At 35.4% G+C, this 23,990-nt stretch overlaps 1 protein-coding gene across 2 annotated transcripts in view; it reads right to left on the bottom strand.

The window, feature by feature from the left end:
• The window catches only part of sntg1.L (syntrophin gamma 1 L homeolog), a 279,613-nt gene that overhangs the window by 69,126 nt on the left and 186,497 nt on the right, over positions 1-23,990 (bottom strand). For both annotated transcript variants that reach the window (XM_018267984.2, XM_041566421.1), the window contains 5 exons: positions 19,560-19,694; positions 13,570-13,626; positions 8,908-8,965; positions 7,558-7,601; positions 7,116-7,157 (listed from right to left, as the gene is read on the bottom strand). In XM_018267984.2, the coding sequence (XP_018123473.1) occupies positions 7,116-7,157; positions 7,558-7,601; positions 8,908-8,965; positions 13,570-13,626; positions 19,560-19,694 (336 nt within the window). The remainder of the gene's footprint in view (positions 1-7,115; positions 7,158-7,557; positions 7,602-8,907; positions 8,966-13,569; positions 13,627-19,559; positions 19,695-23,990) is intronic.

Below are 23,990 nucleotides of genomic sequence, written 5' to 3'. Positions count from 1 at the left end.
ATAGATTAATCACAACAACAGGACTTGAATAAACGGTTGGACTCTGTGCTCAATGTATTACACCCTACTCTGAATCTACCTTAACTCTGTTCTTTCCATATTAAATATGTATCGATATGGCTATGGGGGTTTCTGTGTTCTTTTTAACAGATTTACCACATCAGTGGTAATAACATTCCTGTTTACTGTATTTGGAAACTTGTACACCAGTGCATGACATTCACATCTTCAAAATAACAAGGGTTGTAATGCCAGCAATGTTTGCATGTGATGACTAAGGGGCACATTTACTAAGCTCGAGTGAAGGATTAGAATGAAAAAAACGTTGAATTTCCAAGTATTTTTTTGGGTACTTCGACCATCGAATAGGCTACTATGACCTTTGACTTCAATTTGAAAGATTCAAACTAAAAATCGTTCGACTATTCGACCAATCGATAGTCGACGTACTGTCTCTTTAAAAAATACTTTGACTACATACTTCGGCAGGTTAAACCTACCGAGGTACAATGTTAGCCTATGGGGACCTTCCCCATCACTTTTCTAACCTATTTTTGATCGAAGAAAAATCATTCGATTGATAGTTAAAAATCGTTCGAAACGTTCGATTCGAAGGATTTTATCGTTTCATTGAATGATTTTTACTTTGATCTAAGTATTTGCTCTAAATCCTTCAAATTCGATATTCAAATTCGAACGATTTAACTTCGATGGTCGAATTCGAGGGTTAATTAACCCTCGATATTCGACCCTTGATAAATGTGCCCCTAAATGTTAAAGGAGGAGCCCTAATATTATATCATTGCTAGTTCAGTTCAGGTATGGGGTCTATTATCTGGAAACCCATTATGCAGAATGCTCTGAATTAGGGGAAGGCCATTTTCCATAGACTGCACTGTGAGCAAATAATTCTACTTTTTTAAAAATTATTTTGTTTCCTCTGTAATAAAACAGCTTGCAATTCAACCTTATTATGCTCATCCTTCCTCTCACTAACCCATCCTCTCTCCCTCTTGCCCACCCATCCTCCCTCCCACACTCCCTTCTCGGCTGTTCGTCCACGGTCTGTTCTCTATAGTTACTCCACTGTAAACAACAATTAGAGTATGAGCCCCTGCGTGCTATAATGTATTTACAGGAACTTGCAAACAAGCTGTTCAGTCAGTATCATGTTATATTGTATACACATAGGCTGCCTCTGAGCTACATTTCTAACAGTGCTTATCCAGCAATGTAGTCTTTCCAAAAGTTAAAAGTTAATAAAACAAGCCACTAATAGAGGAATGCTGCTATACTTGAATTCTTATTGCAAGGTAAGGAAAAAAAGCAAATCCCTGAAATAGAAATACTTTGGTTGAAGCCTAGTAATACTTAGTGTCAATGATCCTGCAAATCTTGACAGATACAGTACTTGACAGTTCTCTCAGTGTGTGGGATTGATATAAAGTTTGCGGTGAAAAGAAGAAATCTACATTTTGGTAACAAATAGTATCTGAATATAGTATCTAACACTAATTAAATCACTCTGGAGGTACAAAAGGGCATATTCCATAATGAAAATGCATAGTCATTAAGTATAGTTTTATGCAGATATTACTGGAAGTACGACAGGAAAGCACATGTACAAATCAACACTGCTGTAATCAGCAATTCACACAATAGTTTTCAAACCAAACATGAAGTTTTCCAGTTAAAGTAGTACCTGGGAGTCATCCTTACCAGTGTCTCAGCTTCTCTAATCATTTTAATAACACTGTCAGAATATACTGCTTTTTCCTCCTCAATATTGCCAAGATACACCCCTTTCTTTCACAAGTAACTTCTAAAACACTAATCCATGCTCTTATCTTTTCCCACATAGACTATTGGAATCTCCTACTAACCGGTCGCCCAGACTCCTACCTCTATCCCCTGCAATCAAACTCCTGCTCTCTCCTAAGAGGGAGCCTGTTCAGTCCCAGGTACAATATTCAGCATGGCTGCCTGTTAAACAAAGGATAGAATACAAAATCCTTTTGTTAACTTTCAAAGCACTTCACTCCTCTGCTCCTCATTACATTTCCTTACTTGTCTCACATGTTCCTGGCCATCCCCTCCACTCCTTTTACAGTGGTTATTTTTTGACACCATATATACCCACTGCAGTGTTCTCTCAATCTATTCAAGATTCTACTTTTTGGAGCACTAGAACTTTATTTAGTCTAGTCTAGCCTAGCACATAAAGGACAATGGTGTATTTGTGTCTGTATTTTATTCACCCACTTAGACTGTAAACTCTATAGGGCGGGGATCACTTCTGTCTACCTACCACATGGCACCTAGTCTCTTGGTATTTAAACATATTCACTGTACTTATTGTGTTACTCGTCTTCCCTGTTTGTACTTTTAGACATTGTAAAATTGTACATTGCTGCGTTTCCTTGCAGTGCTATATAAAGGTTTACACACATACATACAAAACACTACAAGTTAACCTTCTCCACCATGTTTTTTCTAACCTGGACCTAACAGTTAGGGGCATATTTATTATGCTATTTATAAAACAGTGAGATAATACACCACACATTGACAGGCTTTGCCTTGTAAAAAAAAACGGGGTAACATTTTTTACATGTTTTTTCTTAAAGTGATTTCCAACAGAAGCAATGTAAAATAATGTCAACAAATCTGGTGATCGCATGATGTAAAATTACACACACCTTGATAAATTTGCCATTTATTTTACACAGCTTTTTACACAGTTTTTTATGCAAATTATGTTTTACATGGGACATAACTATTCAGTGAGTTTGCAATTGATCCTTAGCATGCAGGTCAGATTCAAAAGAAACAATTATGACCCATGTGGCCCCTTCTCAAGTCACTGATTGGTTACTGCCTGGTAACCAATCAGTGGAAATCAAGAGAGCTGAAAAGCAGGAAGTAGTGTTCTGGCTATTATGTTAGACATCCAGTCACCCCAGTCACTACATTACATTTTTGGCTAACTTAATAGATCAGAAACATTTTATTACACTGAACAATTCCTGGCTACAATTGTGGCTACATTGCTTTTAAACTAGTTTAGGACTAATGCAAAGGACACTGCCTTGATGGGCTGGATACAAAAAATGTTAAGACATTTTTAAGATCGTGATGAGGGGGTATGTTGCCCTGTTTAAACTGTAACCAGTTTCCCAATGAACTTCAGGGCCAGAACTAGGGGTAGGCAGAGTAGGCACGTGCCTATGGCGCAAAGCTGGGGGGGGTGACAGGCACGTACCTTACCTGCCTTTTACCCCTAGGCTGGTCACCTCTCTCGTAGCCGATTTGCACTTCCGTGCACCAAGAGCATCAATTTGCACATGCTAGCGTAAATTTTTGCATGTGCGCTATCAGCAATTCACGCATGTGCACTCCCAGTTGGTGAAGCGACCAACCAGGTTGCCTAGGGCACCTGGCCAGTCTGGCCTGGGTCTGATGAACTGAAATATAGAAACTTTATACATCCAGACACAGGTTATATTGTATATTTATGGGGTTACTTTACATCATGGGGTCTTTAATATGTCATGACATTTATGTGCTGATTTTTCTGTGTGGTCTCATCAACAGTATATAGGTGAAACTAAATAGATGATCAAGTCCCACATATCTCAGGATAAATCTTCTACAAATTTAAGCAACCCAGCTAATGATACCGGTAGCATGTAAGGCATAAAACTTCAGGCAGAACATGTGTATATCATATGTGTTAGATCCTTTTAAAGAGACTGTCTGTGAAGTAATTTTTTCACTTAATATTCACTGTTACACTTTAACAGAATTTTTGCAAATGTGCTGCTTTGTAGTCTTTTTATATAAAGGCTAAAAATAAAGGCTGACCACCACTATACCCTAATTTGTAACACAAGCTCATTCAGATGCCCTTATGTAGAAAATGTGCATAAACACATACCCACCCCCTAATTTTATTTTGAGATTAGCATTACTATTCTTGTAGTTCAGTAACCACAGGGCCTAAAAACCTCATAGACAGAAGCTAACAAACCTCTGTGAGTCTGAAACTACTCTTGAAAGGCCCACCATTAAAGGAAAACTATACCCCCCAAACAATGTAGGTCTCTATTAAAAGATACTGAGTAAAACAGCTCATGTGTAAAACACTGCTTCATGTAAATGAACCATTATCACAATAATATACTTTTTTAGTAGTATGTGCCATTGGGTTATCGTAAATAGAAAATTGCCATTTTAAAAAATAAGGGTCGCCCCCTGAGATTGTAAGATTCACTGTGCACACATACAAACCACATGTAAGGTCACATAAGCCAATTAACAGACAGAGTTCTGCCTTTTGCTTCCTCACTTCTTCCTGTTACAGTTAGTGTTGTAGTATTTCTGGTCAGGTGATCTCTGAGGCAGCACAGATAGAGTCACGAAATGGTGGTTCAAGGCAAGAGATGTAAAAGGGCAATATTTATGTAAATATATATTCCAGTTTGGTAAGATTCTTTAATATGTAATTCAATTTGATATAAACTATCTGTTGCTTAAGTATTCATTTTGGGGGTATAGTTTTCCTTTAAGCTTTTCTCTGATACAGCACATATCCTTCTCTTGGCTCACGTGACCTACAGTACGTGTGCTTTCTCCCACACAGTTACACCATCGTGAGCTTAAATGCCAGTTCAGACCTACCCTTCCAACACACTGCGTGTGTGGCTAGCAATTTATTCTATTAGAGGAGCCTGCTTGTTGTGGAGTAACTTATGTATTTTTTACACAATTATTTGACCACATTGCCTTGAGTCAATCTGATCCTTATATGAATTACTTTGCAATTCAAATTGGGTTTGATTTGCTCATCTTTATTTTTGGTAAAACCAGTGGAAGGGAGATATGATAATGTGTATAGGCACTGTCATTGTTATTTACAACACAGTATGCAAAGTGTTCAGCATATTCAATCAATCTGTGAAAACTTACTTTTAATTCCCAGGGGATACAAAGAACATCAGACATGCAGAATAGTAAAATGAACATTCAGCATAAAAGTTGCCTTTATTTGCACACAGTCAGATCCTGAACACATTAAAAGAAAGCTGACCCATGCATATCTTCTATCTTAAATTTTTTTAAAAGTGGTTATCCAAACAAAATAGTAAACTGCATATAATACACAAAAGCCATGAATATCTTGTAAATTATATCGTTATAAACGGTGAGTTCTGATGTCATCAGTTATAAACGGTGAATTCTGATGTCATTTCAGCCACATGACTCACTGAAATTTGTGTATTATAATAAATAAAGTAACCCTTCGGCCTCATACTTTTATATGGTCATGAAACTCCTCGGTAACTTATAATATCCTTATATTTTACAAGAGGGGGTACTTTATTCACTATATATTGCCAAATATATATTTTTACAGAACAAATGCAAATACATTAGAGGATGTTATAGATAGAATTGAGGAACTGAACATTCACTTGAAGCAATGCAAATAGTTATTCCCGGTGAGGGCAGGAGGGTTGTAGAATGTCCGCCAATTAAAGGGATCCAGTCATCAGAAAACATGTTTTTTTCAAAACGCACCAGTTAATAGTGCTACTCCAGCAGAAGTCTGCACTGAAATCCATTTCTCAAAAGAGCAAACAGATTTTTTTATATTCAATTTTGAAATCTGACATTGGGCTAGACATGTTGTCGATTTCCCAGCTGCCCCTGGTCATGTGACTTGTGCCTGCACTTTAGGAGAGAAATGCTTTCTGGCAGGCTGCTGTTTTTACTTCTCAATGTAACTGAATGTGTCTCAGTGGGACATAGGTTTTTACTATTGAGTGTTGATCTACCAGACAGCTGTTATCTTGTGTTAAGGAGCTGTTTTCTGGTTCCCATTGTTTTTTTGTTTGTCTGCTGGGGGGGGGGAAGGGAGGGGGTGATATCACTCCAACTTGCAGTACAGCAGTAAAGAGTGATTGAAGTTTATCAGAGCACATGAGTTGGGGCAGCTGGGAAATTGACAATATGTCAAGCCCCATGTCAGATTTCAAAATTGAATATAAAAAAATCTGTTTGCTCTTTTGAGAAATGGATTTCAGTGTAGAATTCTGCTGGAGCAGCACTATTAACTGATTCATTTTGAAAAAAAAATTTTCCCATGACAGTATCCCTTTAATGTTGTTATGGCTAGTGGTGGCCAAATTATTTTGACGCCCATTGACTTTAATGCATTTGCACAAAAGAGTTGTGCATGTAAAAATTGTCACAAGCATAAAAATTGTCGTGCGTCAAAATTATTCGGACACCCATTGACTTTAATGCATTTGGAAAAAAGAGTCGCGCGTAAAAAAATTGTCCCTCGTGTCAAAATTGTTGCATTTCAAAATTATTTTGACTCCCATTGACTTCCATGCGTGTCGCAAAATTTTCGCTGTTTCTCAATTTTTTTTCTGGGTTTCATGGATTTTTCGATGAAGCGAAACGGGACAGATTCGCTCATCACTAGTTATGGCACATTCTATTAATGCCTTTTATAGTGGTTGGATGATTTTGTAGACAAATATAATATCAAGAAGGGCCATTCATTAGTTTTTTTAATTACATGTTTTTTCTAAATCACAAATATACATTTGGAAAAATTTGACCATATTTAATTGCAGAAAAAACATCACTGAAATATGAGTAAAATAAACTTGAATAATTAAAATAGTTTGAATGTTAAAAAATTATAGAAATAATTTTATAAAACCTCACCAGGTTTTAGTTGACACATGTTTTCATTCAAAATTCAGAGATATTTCAAGATCCAAGTTTTTGATGCCATGTTTTCAAATTATAGGACACATGTGACCTTCTATTTTAATAAATGTGCCTCTTAGTTTAATATATATACATTTTGTGGATCACTCGGAATGTTTAAACTTGGTGGACTGTGTTTTTTTAACCCAGATTAACAGTGTAACAATGATTTAAATTGATTAAAGACACATTGTAGTACTATTTATATTGGGTAATTAGACATAAGCATATAATAAATTAAGAAAATAAGTCATACAGCCCTTTTAGTCTCAGAATCAGCTTCTGCTGGCAAGAAATTCAAGTATTGCTTATAAAACGCATGAGCTTACCACTTCTTCATGCTTGCACTTCCTCACATTTATGCCATTGATCTGTAAATAAAGGGAAACCATCATCACCATCATTAGTGTACATACAGTATAATAATTTAACTAAGTGCAAGACATGAAATGCATCAAGCATGTTTTTACTCAAGTCCCAATAAAATGGTTTTGGATGATACTTCTGTGGTTGTCTGGGAAATGTGCACCCATTGGAATAAGATGCTGGAGTTCTCCCCTTGCTACGGGCTCAGGGCTGCAGCACCTGGGCCATCAACAACTCCTGATGAGTGTGTCAGATATTTCAGACATCTTTAAAATATAAATGTGTATGTGAACACAAGCAACGGGCTCGAGCACCAGAGCCATTTTTTTGATTCAGTGTGTATTGTCTAATAAAATACATATCATCTGTAGCACTGGTTGTGATTATAAGATTGTGTTTTCTTACCTGCAGTATTGCATCTCCTATGAAGAGAAGGCCAGAGAGTTCAGCTGCAATCACAAAGAATATAACAGTAAGATAAACTGAATCTTCATAGGCAAACAGATAAAATGACTAGCCTGAAGGAATAACTCTAGAAGAATCATTTAAATATAAATATTTAGAAACATAAAGTCTCTGTTCATGGGGAATGCCAGTGAGAACAGGATGTAACCCCCAGAGCCATGGATTGACAAAAAAAAAAAAGAAAATATTCTGCAGCTCCAATATTATTAATAAAAATAGAAAAAGTGTATTCAATACATTATTTTTTAAAAATTACATACAGACCCCATGGTACACATACCCTCCGGTACTTATTCATAGGCTGACAAATGTTTTTCACATCTTAAATTGCAAGATATGTATTTTTTAGGAATTTTATCATTTGAAATTGGATAATGCCCCCTGCCCCCCAACATGCTGAATATCTGGGGCATCATTACAGCTATATTATATTATGTTCTAGCAGCAAGTATATACCTATATGGGCTACTTTCACCAGGATGTCTGGCAACTGAAAATGTGAAATTAATCAAAAGCAAATAGATTTCTCAAATTCCTATACTATATTGCCAATAGAGGCCTAAAACCTTTGTATTAGGGAGTATAAAGAGTTTGTGGGATTCTCTCTCGCTCTACTCTATGCTCACAGAGGTAGAACAAATCACTAATTAAGACTGACCTGTACTGACCACAGACATCAGGATAATCAATTGAATCATCCTAAACTCATTGGCATTCATGTGCCTCAACTTTCATTTCACCTGAGGATATGATCCCTAATTAAAATCTTTACTGCTTCTTATGTTTCTTGAAGAGGGATCCCTACTCTGAATAAAAAGGTCCTGTATCACCTGTGATTACCAGCTCGTATTGGCGAGTTAAGGGAATCACAGGCAAGCAATCTAGGGTCCAAAATACCCTAGCCTAGCAGCTATACACTGATCTGAACAAGAGACATGAATATAATTAGGAGAGGACCTGAATAGAAAGATGAGTAATTGAAAGTGATAATAATGATTTCCTTTAAACTTTTGATTTATTAAAGTCTAAAAATCTGTAGTCAACATGAACGCAGTTTCAACTCATTCCATCAGTTTTATTACAGTAGCTGTCAATAAATATGCTGCTTGGCACAGAACAAAGAGAAAAACCAACATGTAGATTCTACAACCAATGAATTTTCATTTAAACACCATAGATTATATGCTGTCTTTCACATAAAGGGTTAAGAAATATTCCTTTGTTTTGTTGCTTTGTTGCTTTGTTGAGAGTACAGTATATTTTTATTTTGTATCTGGATGCAAACCATACCTTTTTGCTCTTTGGATATTTTGGAAATAACAACCGGGATATTATGTTCTGAGCCTCCCTATGAAAAAACAAAATTACATTTTTTATCAAATATGAAGAACAAATTGCCACAGGGAAAATGCCTCTTTATAGCTGGTATTCTCTACAGTACGTTATGTAATATTGCAAATATATATGTCTTGGTTGGATATTGTCTATAAAAACATTATATAATAATTTAAAACATTGCTGCATATCAATACACAAATGCAATGACATAAAAGCCCACACACACATATGGTACAGTACAGAAAACAGAAATTGGTACACTGAACAAATGATTTTTGCTTATAGAATAACAGGATTATAATAAGGTTAAAATGTATGCAGCAAATCTGGGCAATTTTGAGAGCTATCACCATGTTTTTTCCCATAATTCATAATTTTTCCAGAATTCAGGTGTCATGGTAGACACAAAGGGGAGGTGGATATGATGTTATTGGTTGCTCCCAATCTACAAAAACAGAAATGCACTTGCACTTCATCAAAAATCCGGCACAGTTGAGCCAAATATTTTCAAATATTGTGCAAAAGTTCAACCTTCATATGGCAAAAAAACATGTGCAACATGATGGGTTGCAGCAGGATCTGGCTTCCTGAAAGGTGGGCTGAGCACCAGATAGTGCTCTTGCCAGGATTCCTGCGTTTGGGTTGCAGTTGTTAATCTAGTTCTGACCTGGTGCATTTAACTATTTTTGTCATGACAGGTACCCTCGCGCTGGGAGTCTCTGGACTCTCGTGAAGTAAGACTTGGTGGGATCTGTGTAGCAGAGGGTCAGACCCAAAGTCAAAGATGGCTATTATAGGCAGAAGAGACACTGAAAATCTAGTAACTCAACTGGAGTTCAGAATTGCCTTAGGTGCCATTAATTCAGCAAAACCATACTGAGCTTCACAGCTTTAAGATAAGTATATAACACAGGAAGGGATGAAAGTATCTAGCAGGCAATTGAAATGACAGCAGGCTTTCCAGGAAACTAGCTGACTGTAGACAAGTGCACACTTATATTACTGTATAATGCTGCAGGCAAGGTAAGATGAGTATGACTAGAGTTGGAAGATTCTTGATAATAAAAAAGGAGATTAACCCTAACTCTCCTAATGAAAAAAGAAGCAGATGCCAGATGACCTATAACAAAAGCAGAGAATGCAAAATACTCTCCTTTTCACTGCATGGACAACAGGACAGCAGCAAAAAAATGGAAAACAGTAAGCTAAGAAAAAAAGCATGCTCAAGAAGTGTTCAGCAGGTCTATTCAGAAAAACATTACAGCAAATGTTAACTTCAAGAAAGATGATAACTGGTAGTAACAAATGAGGAATTCCCTTTGATAGTCAGTTCTATTATTATTCTTCACCTCACTCAACATCTGTTCTCCTAGTCTCTATTCTTTACATACTGTAATCTATTATTCCATATATTTAGCCTCTTTGTTCTTGAAGAAATAGGAACTGGCCATGAAATAGGCCAAATGTTTAGCAGCCCGAGGGCCCCCTGACACCTCAGCCCACTGGGAGTTTTCCTGGTATCCCGGTGGGCCAGTCCGACACTGGTGGTGAATCTGACTTGTTATGATGTGAATGAAGAACGGTCATGATTGTATGGTAATTCATTATGTGGCATTGCTAAGTACTGGTACTTTCTAAAAATAATTTGATTACGCCCTTTCAATTGTTTGAACGTCATATTTTTGTAAGAATAATGTATTTACAGTAAGAACATGTTGTACATGAATGACAGATTCATCAAGGGTAAATCTAAAGGACATATAATGAGTTTAAATTTAAGAGAGTTGTACGTTTTTCATCACTGGTAATCCATTCATTCATTAAGTAGCGATGAGCAAATTTTTTCACCCTGCATAGATTTGCGGCACAATTCTGCATTTTGTCATTGGCGAAACTGTGGTAAAAATTCACCACAAAAAAAAAATTGCCAATAAAAAAACACCCATTCACTTCAATGCATTCAGAATAAGAAAAACGCCATTGACTAATTAATTTGGAGTCAGAAAAAACGTCAACATTTTGCAGATTTTTCAGCAGTTTTGTGAATTTTTCAACAAAGCAAAATGGGTCAAATTCACTCATCATTAAAATAAGTTATACTGTATGTGCAGTCTTGTGAGTATCCCTATAAATTATGTAATATACTGTAAATATTTTCTGCTTCAACATGCATTCTATATTCAGAGGTGATATACCACAGGTGAAAGCATCATTTACACATACTTTGAGAAGGAAATGCAAAAGAACACTATATTGTGCTTGACAATGGAGAATGCCACACCCTACATAAGTACAATTTGTAATGCAGGGTATCCCAAACTCAGAACAGACTCCAGGACCCGGTCACAGCTCACTCTTCCACTTATAAAAGCCGCCTTTGGCTTTGGGACTAGCCCTCCGCTTCTCGGATGCCACCAGGTGTTAACACCCAAGGAGAGAGTTCTGAGGCCCAAGGAGAGAGTTCTGAGCAAGCAAGGGAACCAAGCATTGTCAAAAGCCAGGCAAGTTGGTAACAGTAAATGTAGTACAATGTGGGAGACGAGTAGTTGGGGTCACAGGCCAGGTCAAACACATCAATATCGCAGTACAGGAACAGAGTCCAGAAGAATAGTCATATAACAGGTAAATATATGGACAGGCCGAATCAAGGACCAGTGTAACAAACTTGTAAAACGTACCCAGGAACTATATATAGACCTTTAGGGTGGGCAATGCACAAAAGTAGCCTGTTCCTTCAAATATTTGAATTTCACACCAGCATGATGACGTCAACCGAGAAAACGTGCAAAACCCAGAAGATGCGGCGCAGATCCTAGGAAGATGCCGGAGAAAGCGGATGCAGCTGTTATCCCCGTTTCACTCCCACTAGACCAACAGGCAAGTTTATTACACAATTGTTTCCATCAGTGTGAATCACAATATCAGAAATCAGAAAAAAAAAAGAAAACAAACAACTGTGGATAATTTTCTTTAATTCCCTATTTTATGATGATAGTACCAATTTTCCAAAATCATATGGGCATAAGTTATGAACTCTCTAGACTCTATTGATCCATGAAGCCTACACAGTACACCATGATGGAGGCATGGCCTGTGTCTGTTCTCAGTCATTTCTCAGTCTTTTCACCAAAATTGTTACAGATACACGTTTGCCTGCAAGCCAACAGACTTGTTTTCAACACTCCTCAAGAATATATGGCTTTGTTGGGATGTGTTGGTTTGGTTGCAAATTCGTAAGTAATACATTTCCCATAAAATGCCTTGTAAAAAACAAAACAACAGCGAGCACATTAATTCAAACTGGTCAGATTCACTTAAAATATTAAAGCAGCTAATTCTTGATAAATGTAACATAGACTATACTTATCATGGATTTATACATTTGTTATGATTGTTTGTGAGATATTATTTTTTAAACAGGATAATTGATTTATGTACAGTAAGCAGAAATATTTATAGAACAGGGAATTTATACTTCACATCCTATACACAGATGCATGAAGACTTTACATCTGACTGCAGAAAAAGGAGCATGTTTTAATTCCCAGTCAGATCCATATTTTTACAATTACTCTACCATACTGCATTTATAATTTCCATCTACTTATTATACGTGAAAGTCTCACTCCCCTCTACTAAATTAAATTTAAAAATGAAATAATGAATAGAAAATCCATACACTGTATACTGGTATAGCCCAATTCTGCTACTGCATGAGATTTAGCACTTAGTTGCGTGTGGCGCTACAGGAGTCCTGTGCCTCCGCTATATGGGAGAGCAGGTTCACTTTATTATGGCTTACCTACACCCAAGGTCAGGACAGGCTGAACTGTAGTACTCCTCCCTGGGAACTTCTCTGATCCACAATACACATTCACAGTGGAATGGTTGATGTGTTTATTTGGCAGGACACTATATCTTTAATATGCAGTGATATTGGTAGCCTGCCAGTCAGGAGCAACTTCACCCAAATAACACAGCTAATGATCTCTGGACTGCTGAAGGGAATCCCCACTTATGTGGCAGTTGCTTCAAAGTCCTGAGATGGACTCCTTTTGGCTTTCCGTGCCCTGAGAAGAGCATGCTTTGTTCTTCAGACCCCTGACAAGGACCCTTCCTTCCGCACCCTAAAGAGAGCACACTCTTCTGCCCCTGGGGTTCCATATTAAGTTTCACACACAAAACTCTGGGAGTATGTCCACTGTACTTGTAGTCTGCCGATTCTATATCCCAGCAGCACTTCCTTTCTCCCAGCAGCACTTTCTCTCTCCCTCTTCCTTCCTGTCAGCTCACAGAGGGTGGGGCTCCTCCCCCTCCTTGGGGCTAGTCCACACGAGGAGATTTTGTCGCCTGGTGACTAATCGCCTCGTCTTTTGAGCGACTATCTCCCCGAACTGCCTCAGCGTTTTTCCCCATATGTTGCAATGTAAAGTCGCCTGCACTATTGCACACGCGGCGATGCGTTTTCAATAGTCACCCAAAGTTGCCTCAGTGAGGACGCAGGATCAATACAGAAGAGAGACAAGTGTACACAGCTCTCCTACACTGGGGTAGTTAAACAATTTTTAAACTATAAGTTAATGTACTTAAGAAATATAATGCATTTATACCAACCTTTATGCTAAGTCCAAATCCTCCTACAGTTTGCCTTCTGATTGCAACAGTTCTTTCCTATAAACAAACATTTTTAGGTAAGTAGAAAAAATAAAAATATATATGCTTATAACTGTATAATTGTACTATATATATATATATATATATATATATATATATATATATAATTATTATTATATATTAAATATATTATTTTGTCACCTCCTCTAGGCAAAAGCTCACAGTAAAGTACATTTGTGTGAACTGACAAAATCTCAACCTCATTGTATACCTTCTATAATTGTGATCTTCAAAATTTGGGCTCTCCTGTAGCTCAGTTGAAGAAAAATTACTGTTCTTTCTATGTGATCTGACAATATACCCTTATAATTAGACAGAGAGTGAAAGGCAGGACTTGCTGTCCAGCAGGGCAGGAACTAAGAGTAGGTAGAAGAGGCACATGCCTATGGCACGATGATGCTAGGCACATACTGACCTACCCCAGGTTCTGGTGCTTCTGTAACTGGGGCATGCGGGCAAATGAGTAAATCTGTGAGGCTTGCTAATGAGTGGTAGAAGGGAAAGAGAGTGGGTGGGGTAGATTGTGACACACACACATGTGGGGGGTGATAGTGACAAGTAGGAGTCCTGCCTTGGGCAGGTTATGAAGCTGCAGACTGACTTGTGCATACTTGCTTCAGTGAGACAGCCCTCCTTTCAACATGCCTGGAGAAAGGAGTGTCAAATTCAGTTATTTTAATTCTTTCCATAAGTCAGCGAGTCAAGTCAGCAAAGTGCCTGACACTCGAATGAGTGCTGTTCCTATTTGATTGTTTACGATGGTTGTGCCTTGACAGGGAAGTAAGTACCTTCTGAAGGCTGTGAAAAAGGAGTAATGGGGAGAATATATGTATAAGAGCTTGCTAACCCCCCTTCAGTCTATTCATATTTAATTACAAACTCCTGCCTGGACCTCACCTCTACAAGGCAGCAATTCCATTATATGAGAATAATCTCTGTAATATAAGTATAATCAGTGATTTTAATGCATTAAATATTTTAAACATTTTTTAAATTACAATAAAATAAATGATTTTACTCATGACACAGAGTCAGATTTTTATAACATTGAATGGGGAATATTGCAAATTGCATAGATAGGCCAATTCAAAATCCATTATTTGTAATTGTCCATTAGGGATTGAATATCTGGCATCCACAAAAGAATGACTGATCTCAGAGGCTGAATCTCACAGCAGGCTATAGACCCTGATGTTCATATTTCTTTTTCATTCGGTCAATATCAATAAGCACTGATCAAATTAAAACACAAACATGATTTCCTAGAGGGTCAGTCTGAATTAGATTAATTCAGAAAGATGAATTCTGCATTAACATAATTTCACCACATTTGGGATTTGGATTGGTTTCCTTATCTGTTTAATGAAATAATAATTGTAATAATAATATAATCACCATTTTCATCTAATTCCAGGTAGGGTGGATACCCACGTTCTGGATGTATAATGTTATCTGAGAGAAGTTGTTGTATACATCACAGTTTAAATATTCCCAGTAATGTTGTTTTTTTAGCACAATGCTCTTGCTGGTTACAGGCTTTCAGCAAGAATTGGGAATTAACTGTATTGCCAAGTACAATACAGTATATAGCTCCTAAACTCCTAATTATTAAATTGTACATTTTATATTTTTAATATCATTTACTGTTCCACTAAACTAAAACCTAGTTGAATTTCAAGGAATACTAATCTCATCTAAATAGAATACTAAGATGAAAAGATTACAAAATTGCTTTTATCAGGATACATTTCCAAATACGAGGTGTCAGTGGCACCACAAGATAAGAATAGCTTGCAATTAAATAAAATGTAGTTCTTTACTAAGGAAAATTATCATTCTATTATGTTCTCCAAGTAATCAAGGGCAAAGAGATATTGATATTTACTTGGAATGGTTTTTGCCACCAGAAGTGTGAGATGTTGGTAAGTTAAGTGGACTCATGAAGCCACACTTGAAAATAGTCTGCTCATTTCCTCTTTGTGGTCAACACTAAGGAGCAAATTCATCAAGGGTCGAATATCGAGGGTTAATTAACCCTCGAAATTCGACTGGGAATGAAAATCCCTCGACTTCGAATATCGAAGTCGAAGGATTTTGCGCAAATAGTTTGATCGAACGATCAAAGGAATAATCGTTCGATCGAACGATTAAATCCTTCGAAATCAAACGATTCGAAGGATTTTAATCCAACGATCGAAGGATTATCTTTCGACCAAAAAAAGTTAGCCAAGCCTTTTAGTAGCTTTTAGGTGGTGAACTAGGGGGTCGAAGTTTTTTCTTAAAGGGAATCTGTCGTCATTTTAAACTTTTTTTTTTTTGTATTTTTATAAAAAACATACATCCATAAACACTGTCTGGCAAATAAAATGTTAATCCACAAATCCATGCATAAGTTATTTTAGTTTGTATTTTGTCATGGGGGCTTCCATTTCTGCTCATTACACATTCATCCTGTGCTGCTCTAACAGCAGGCACAGCATTACCTGTGTGCTTGGAGGCAGCCACTCTGTAATGAAAAGCCAGGTCGCACTACGACATGAGAATCTAGCTGTACACTCCCCCTCCCCTCTCTGCCCATGCGTGTGATGTTTGGAGGAGAGAGGTCACATGGTTTGCAGGGAAGCAATTACTTTCACTTTCCTACGTCCTGCCTGCTCTACAGCTGCACTAGCAGCCTCTCCTCCCAGAGACACTATCAAAGCTCTTGCTGTTCTGTAAGTTTGTTCTCTGCTTTCCTTTGGAGGGGGGAACTTTCTCTCCTTGCTGCCTTCTTAGTTAGTTTTACTGGTTACTAGATGAGGTAAAGGAGCTGTGAGTTCCCTCTGCTATCCACCTCACACACACCTTGCTCCTTTCCTGCCTGCAATACTTCTTTTTACATTAACTACTTACTGCCTCCTTTCTCCTGAGCTATTTTAACCCTTCCTAGACTTCCACTTAAGTTTTCCTGGTTTTCAAGTATGTCCTTATTTTATCCTTTTTTCTATTCCCTGTCATCAGTCCTGGGAATGTATTCTTGTGTTTCTCCTGTGTTTCATTTTTGTGTAAACAAATATAATAAACTATCTATATAAAATATTTTTTCCAGTGCCCAACATTAATTGTGTGTGTGTGTGTGTATATATATTTATTTATTTTTGAAACGTAAGTGGGGGCAGTGATCACAGGACTATCTTATTTCAGTCCTTCTGAAGTGGTGTCAGTGGGAGCTTATCTTGATACCTGCCTATTGTTCAATTGACAGGCTCAGCAGACAAGGCTCTATTTGCATTACAGCAGCTTGTAGGAGGGAGGGGTAATGACATCACTCTAACTTGCAGTGCAGCAGTAAAGTGTGACTGAAGTTTATCAGAGCACAAGTCACATGACCTGAGGGCAGCTGGGAAATGTCAAAATGTCTAACCCCATAGAAAATTTTAAAATTAGATATAAAAAAATCAATTTCTTGTTTTGAAAAATGGATTTCAATGCAGGATTCTGCTGTAGTAGCACTATTAACTGATACATTTTGTAAAAAACATGTTTTTCCACGACAGTATCCCTTTAACGAGACAGTACTTTGACTATCGAATGGTCGAATAGTCGAACGATTTTTAGTTTGAATCGTTCGATTCAAAGTCGTAGTCGAAGGTCGAAGTAGCCCATTCGATGGTCGAAGTAGCCAAAAAAACACTTTGAAATTCAAATTTTTTTTTCTTTTATTCCTTCACTCGAAGTTAATGAATTGGCCCCTAAAGTTATTAAATGATGAGAACGGATTTGTTTTGATATTTGCTTCTTCATATCAGTTGCAGAGGACAGACAGTCTGATGTGTGGCATTGGGCAAAACTTACTTGTGCATTAAGGTTAACCATTTCTGTTTCTTTCTACCTATTTGTTTTTTTTCATTACTATAGAGTATTTTTTATTACTTTTGTATTGTAATGCACTCTAATTCTATCTAAATTATGTATTCCTTCAACCTTCCCTTTTATAAATAATATATATGCACCCAGAGGTGATCTTGGCTATTATGCCACATGAGGTTCTCACGTTCCTAGTTATTTTTCTTCCAACATTGAAATATTCCAATACCCTTTTCCAAGACCCTTTTACACGACTAAGAAACAGTACCTCAGAACCACATTGAATAAAAAAAATAATTTATAGGTATATTATGCTGTACATAACTCAAAAGTAATTTTTACAACAAACAGATGCCAGTCACTGTCTGGTCTAAAATACATGACATTGCACCTACAGTAAATAATACATTAGCTGCTGGTGTCTCTTCCAGGCACAGATGCATTATAGCATTGCATCTAAGTGACAGATTTGTTGACAAATGTGTTTTGGACATCATTTCTTCTGCATCATTTTGTTTTAGATTCATCTTACACTGGCGAGATTGATAGACGCTTTTTGGACACCATTTTTATTGCATCATTTTGTTTTAGATTTATCTTACACAAAGTAGTATCTCAAGACATACATTTACCATGAGTTTTCTATTGACACTTTTAAAGTTACACATTTATGGCATATAGTAGCATTCTAATGCTGTGGAAATGTTTTGTGATGTCATGAATTTTCATAAAGCTATGTAAAAATGTTATGAAAATATGTATTGAAATGTAAAATTCTGGTTAAAAGTAACACCAAAACACCACAGTAACACCAAAACTGAAAGTGTATGAAAGTAATAAAGTATAATGTAGTGTTGCTCTGCACTGGTAAAACTGGAGTGTATGCTTCAGAAAGACTACTATAGTTTATATAAACAAGCTGCTGTGTAGCCATGGGGGCAGTCATTCAAGTTGGAAAAAAGGAGAAAAATGTTACATAGCAGATAACAGATGAAACACCATTGTATTGGACAGGGCTTATCTGTTTTGAGCTATGTAGCCTGCGCCTTTTCTCCTTTTTTCCAGCTTGAATGGCTGCCTCCATGGCTATACAGCAGCTTGTGTATTTAAACTATAGTAATCTTTCTGAAGCAAACACACAGCTTTTACAGTTCATGCCAACACTATATGGTATGTTAATTACTTTAAAATGTTTTTATTTTTTTTTTATTGAACTAGCTGAAACCTTAATTTACCCAAATCACATAGTTCAGATGTGACCATCTTATAGTTTAGATTTGATTTCTTAACAACAGAAAATATTTTACAAAGATCATATAAATTCTGGTTTGGCTTTTACAATTCCTTTAAAAACTACCACAATGTTTCAGGGTTATGTGGAGCCCAATATTCGCTATACACAAGGCTGACTTACAGACATGCCTTTATTAGTGCATGCCCCAATTTCTCAAAAAACAAGCATGTTAGTTTCACTCATATGATAATATGTTCAGATATTTTCTATGGCCAGTCAAGACATAAAAATTCATAAAATTCAACCTAATCAGTATTTCATGGGCCAAAGCTTGGCCTCAGAAAGGTAGAGCATAAAGAGAGAAAACTGAGCAAATATCATAACATTAATGAGACTGAGGTGAGTCAATCATCCTAAAACCCAAATACTGTAGGTCCTCATACACTTAAATATAATCTCTTGGGACTTGTAGAAATGCATTCCATGGGTCAGATAGGACAAAACACAAGTATAAGCTTGGGGGAACAAGTGCTCTCTAGTATTTTTTTTTCATATTGTAATGCCATGATTCATTAAAAACATTTAGAAATTTACAAGACACAATCTATTTAAAACAGTTTATGTATGTTATGAGGGCGGTGTGAGCAATGGGTTAGTAATAAGGAGGGAATGGTTTCCCTTATAGCACAGGAAAAACACATTAATACAATAGTTTCTGTGCAACTGTAAATAGTGTTTCTGTAATTTTTCCAGAAACAATGTTGTAAATTTAGCATTTAAGTTATTACAAAATAACTATATTTAAAAACTTACGGTATACCACCTAGTAAACAGATATAACATTACTTACACCAGAATAGAAAGGTTCTCCAGACACACAGATCACATCTTGTTCCTGAATCATCAGAATATCTTTGGCTAAGTGGAGCCGAACTTTAAAAGGTTCTTGATTACCATCTTGCAGCAAACAAATTCCTGTCTTTGCCTTAAAAGAAAATGTATAAATGTGAGATGTAAAACATATACATTTTGAAATGTAAAATAGCAATCAAAAGTTTCATACAATGCTGTGTTAAGGTAAACTGTAGGAGACAGAACACACATTAAGTTTCCATTGGAATTTGAGTACCACCATTAATTAATCTTGCAGTGAAAATCTCTTAAAAACCATTTTCAGCTAAGCATGTGGCATACATAAAATGGAAAAATATTATTTTTAGATGATTATGTTTATTAATATTAAGAACACATTGTTTAGCAAATGTTTCTATTCTATAAAAATATAGTAAGGGCAAGTGCGTAATGCTTAAAAGTTGTTCAATAGCAAAATTATAGCAATTATATAATTTTCCTTTCAAACTTTTTACAAAATTGATGAAAGGCATTTTTTAAAAGCTTAGGAACAATTTATGAAAAAAGAAGATATATTAAACTTCCTTTTTATTTTTGATCAGTTGGATTTGTATGCATGTATGAATAATTTTATTTATAGGGAGAGGTCTGGAAGCCCAGTTAGAAAGAGATTGGAGGATAGGGGCATTGATTATTGTATTTGTATATAAGTAAAAATTACATTATACATAAATCTATTATATATATTTTTATATATATATATATATATATATATATATATATATATATATATATATATATATAATAGATTTATGTATAATGTAATTTTTACTTATATACAAATACAATAAACAATGCCCCTATCCGATCCCATTTCTCCAATCTCTTTCTAACTGGGCTTCCAGACCTCTCCCTATAAATAAAATCCTTAATACGTGTGCATATTAAAAACCTTATATATATATTTGAAAGGTTTTTAATATGCACACGTATTGAGGATTTTTACAAAGGTTTCTTATTTCTTTTTATTTATAGTTCATGTTGGTTTTTTATTTGAATGACGTCTCATTCTCCAAAAAATATATTGGCATAAAACATAATTTATTTTTATTATATCATTTATAATTATGCAGTTTACCATGTTGGATATTTATAGTATTTGAATATTATTCAGACTCTTAATTGTATGCATGCAACATGATTACATGTTACATTTTATCAGTGATTACTTAATTCTATAATCAACACAAAAGCTATAGGAAAAAATAACTGCTTTACCATCATCACTATTTGAAAGATACTGAATCCCAAGACAGAAGTTTAATTAAGCACATATTCACTGAGAAGACAACTTACAGCTCTAATGAAAATGAAGTAATAAAATGTTATTAGTTTAATTTATATATTCCATAAATAGATACATTAAACAATTGTTCAGTGTCAGTCAGTATACAGAAAAGTAGAAATCTAAATGTAATTTTTATATGTAAATTTCTTGAGAAGAAAACATCTTGATTATGCAGTTTTGGCTAGAAAAAGATTAAATTACAAGTATGGAAAAGGTGAGTGAAGATGAAATTCTTCATTTCCTAAAATGACTACATCCATTAACAAATTCCTCTATACTGAATGGTGCTTGATTTCAAAATTAGTGGGTTTATGTTTAATAAGGATAGTGGGAAGGAGTAAAGCTATAAATATTTTGTACTATAAAATGTGAAACAATTGGATATTGGATATTTGCATTTGCATGTGGGACTCTTGCTTGAGTGGTATCAGAGTTCTAGAAAATAACCAATAGTTAAATAGATATGCTCTATATATTTATGGCCATCTTAAGATACTGTACCTGTTTCAAAACTGGCCCCATGGTTTACTTCTAAGATATAAATTTGCATAGAATATTCTTAAAACTGAACCTTACCTACTAGATTTTTTAAGCAAAGCTACTAAAACTACTAGTTTCAACCATATTGGGCTTACCAGTGTAGTACAGGATCTTCTGATCAGCAAATCTGGAGTTGGGGAAGTGTTTTTACGACAATAGAAAATTGATGTGAGTAGCCCTTGTGTTTATTTTTGAAATATCAGGAATACTTAAAAGGCCGTTTTATTACCACATTTTATATTTTTATGTAATACATATAATAGCTAATATTATTATAAGATCACCCACTGAGTGATGGTAGAGTCAGATTAGGGTATCATGGCTGTCCTAATCTCAGGGGCCCCCACCACCACCCCTAAACCCAGGTGACTGACAAGGATTTTTCCTGGTACCTGGTAGGCAAGTCATGACAAAGTGCTTGTAGTCACATGAAAATTCTTATGGAAACAAGGATTTCGAGGTGTTTGTATTAATCTTACTAGAATTTTTGCCCAAAGAAATAAAAAGTTTTGCGCCTGGGAAAAAACTTGGGCATATGGTAATGATATTATTACAATTCTTCCATGCATTTTGCTTTACCAGGAACACATTTTGTAATTATTGCACTGGAAAAAAACGATAACTCATAATAACATGTGGTGAAATTTTTTTTAGGCAAAGCGAAATGGGACAGTTTTGTGCTGTTAATAATTTGGGGTGCTTCCTTGACTGATTGGACTAATTAATATCTTTCTGATTTCTGATTTAATTCTCTGTGCCACTTTCTTCAGAATGATATCTTGAGCCAAGGGGAAATAGGTAATGTTTTTTAATGAAAAAAGGAGGAGATTATGTATTAACCCTAGATATATGTAAATGGTGTGTTTGCTGAATAAATTTTCCTTTTAGCAGGCTTAGTAGGAGATGTGACTGCAAGTTTGCATTTATAGCTCTTAATTTAGGTCATTACCCATGACTTTTTGATAATTAATTTTTAACCCAGAAGGTTGTGTTGTACCAACAGCTATTTTTAAAGAAAAAAAATGATGATTACAATGTGGAATCTTCACAAAAAATTCTTTACAGTGTATTCACAATTAGATTTATAAAATTATTATTCTAAATTTGTCGATTTGCAACTGGGTATGTCAATGCCCAGTAGTATACTGTATTCGTTTCACTGTTGCCTTACTGAAACAAGGGTCTCATAACCTAACATCAATTTTAAATTTTAAATTGTGAACAGGTTTTGTCTACTCTACAAGAGAATGACTAAAGAATTGAATGTGTTGAAGATAGTTGGATAAAGGTATAAATAGGGCAAATGAGAAGAACCCCCCCCCCACCTCATATGTATAAAAGAAAAAATCATCCATAATGATTAAGGTAGTGAGTCAATTTTTTTATACAGAATAGTGACTTTCCACAGGGATTACTCTAACGCCTCTTGATCCTTCTTTTGTTGGCAATATTTAGTGAGTAATGCAAGTGTATACAAAGGCAGATAAATTGAGAAAAAGCTGATGGAGGAAAAATATTTTAGTTATAAAAAGCTAAATAAAAGAAACCAACTAAAACACATTTCTAGAGTATCTTACTTTTTAAAAATGGCAATAAAATAACATCTGTTCTGAACAAGTTCCTTTTAATATTTTGTAAGCATATACTGTAAGTAAACCCTAGATATACAATAAAATAATTCACACCTTTAAAGGTAAAGTCTACATTGACATGTTGCATTAAATGTATAGAATAATAGCATCCTTTTATAGTATTTTACAATTATGAAATTAAATTAAAGTAGATACACTGTATTTTTTAATGAACAATGGAACTGGGATCTTCGAAAAATAGTAATTACGGTGACTTAGTAGTTACTTGTTTAGCTGTATGACTTGTGCTGGTGATTTGGGGGAAAATATTGAGATGAATAACCACAAGGTAATGGTTAACAAGGATTCTTCTTATGAGATGTATGAAATGCAAACCTTTGACAAGAAGTAGTGGTTTCAATAACTACCGTCTCAAAACAGCTCACTGGTCTCTTTAAATTTGGGCACCAACATGCACTCAAATACTGTGGGATAGAATAAACCTGCTTAATGTCCTCAAGGTCATTATTATAATTAATTATCATTATCAAGTATTTTTAGAGTGCCAACATATTGCACATCATTAATTATTTAACTCAATAATTTAAGACTAATACAATTAAAATTAAAATATACTTTTGTAGGTGTGAGAACTGTAAATTAAAAATGGTGATTATGGTATACTTAGAAAAAAGTATTTTCATACATGTTCTCATCAGTCTCCACCTTTAATCCCATGGCATCTCATAAGACTAAAGGTTAAAAATTAGGACAAAGTAAAATAATTTCATCCAGCAAGGAATGAAACAAAATCCAACATTTAAAACCCCAGAATAATAATATTCTGGTTATTGTAAAAAAATAGAGGCTTGTTTTAATTAGTATAGATTGAGTCATTAAAATACTGCACATGAAAAGAGGAAAATTAAAAAATACTGTATATCCTGATAATACTTTATACTTATTACAG

The sequence above is a fragment of the Xenopus laevis genome, chromosome 6L (genome assembly GCF_017654675.1).
Source record: "Xenopus laevis strain J_2021 chromosome 6L, Xenopus_laevis_v10.1, whole genome shotgun sequence".
In the NCBI taxonomy this organism is placed as follows: domain Eukaryota; kingdom Metazoa; phylum Chordata; class Amphibia; order Anura; family Pipidae; genus Xenopus; species Xenopus laevis.
The sequence above is the reverse complement of the archived record's forward strand: the minus strand, read 5'-3'. Positions and strand labels throughout refer to the sequence as shown.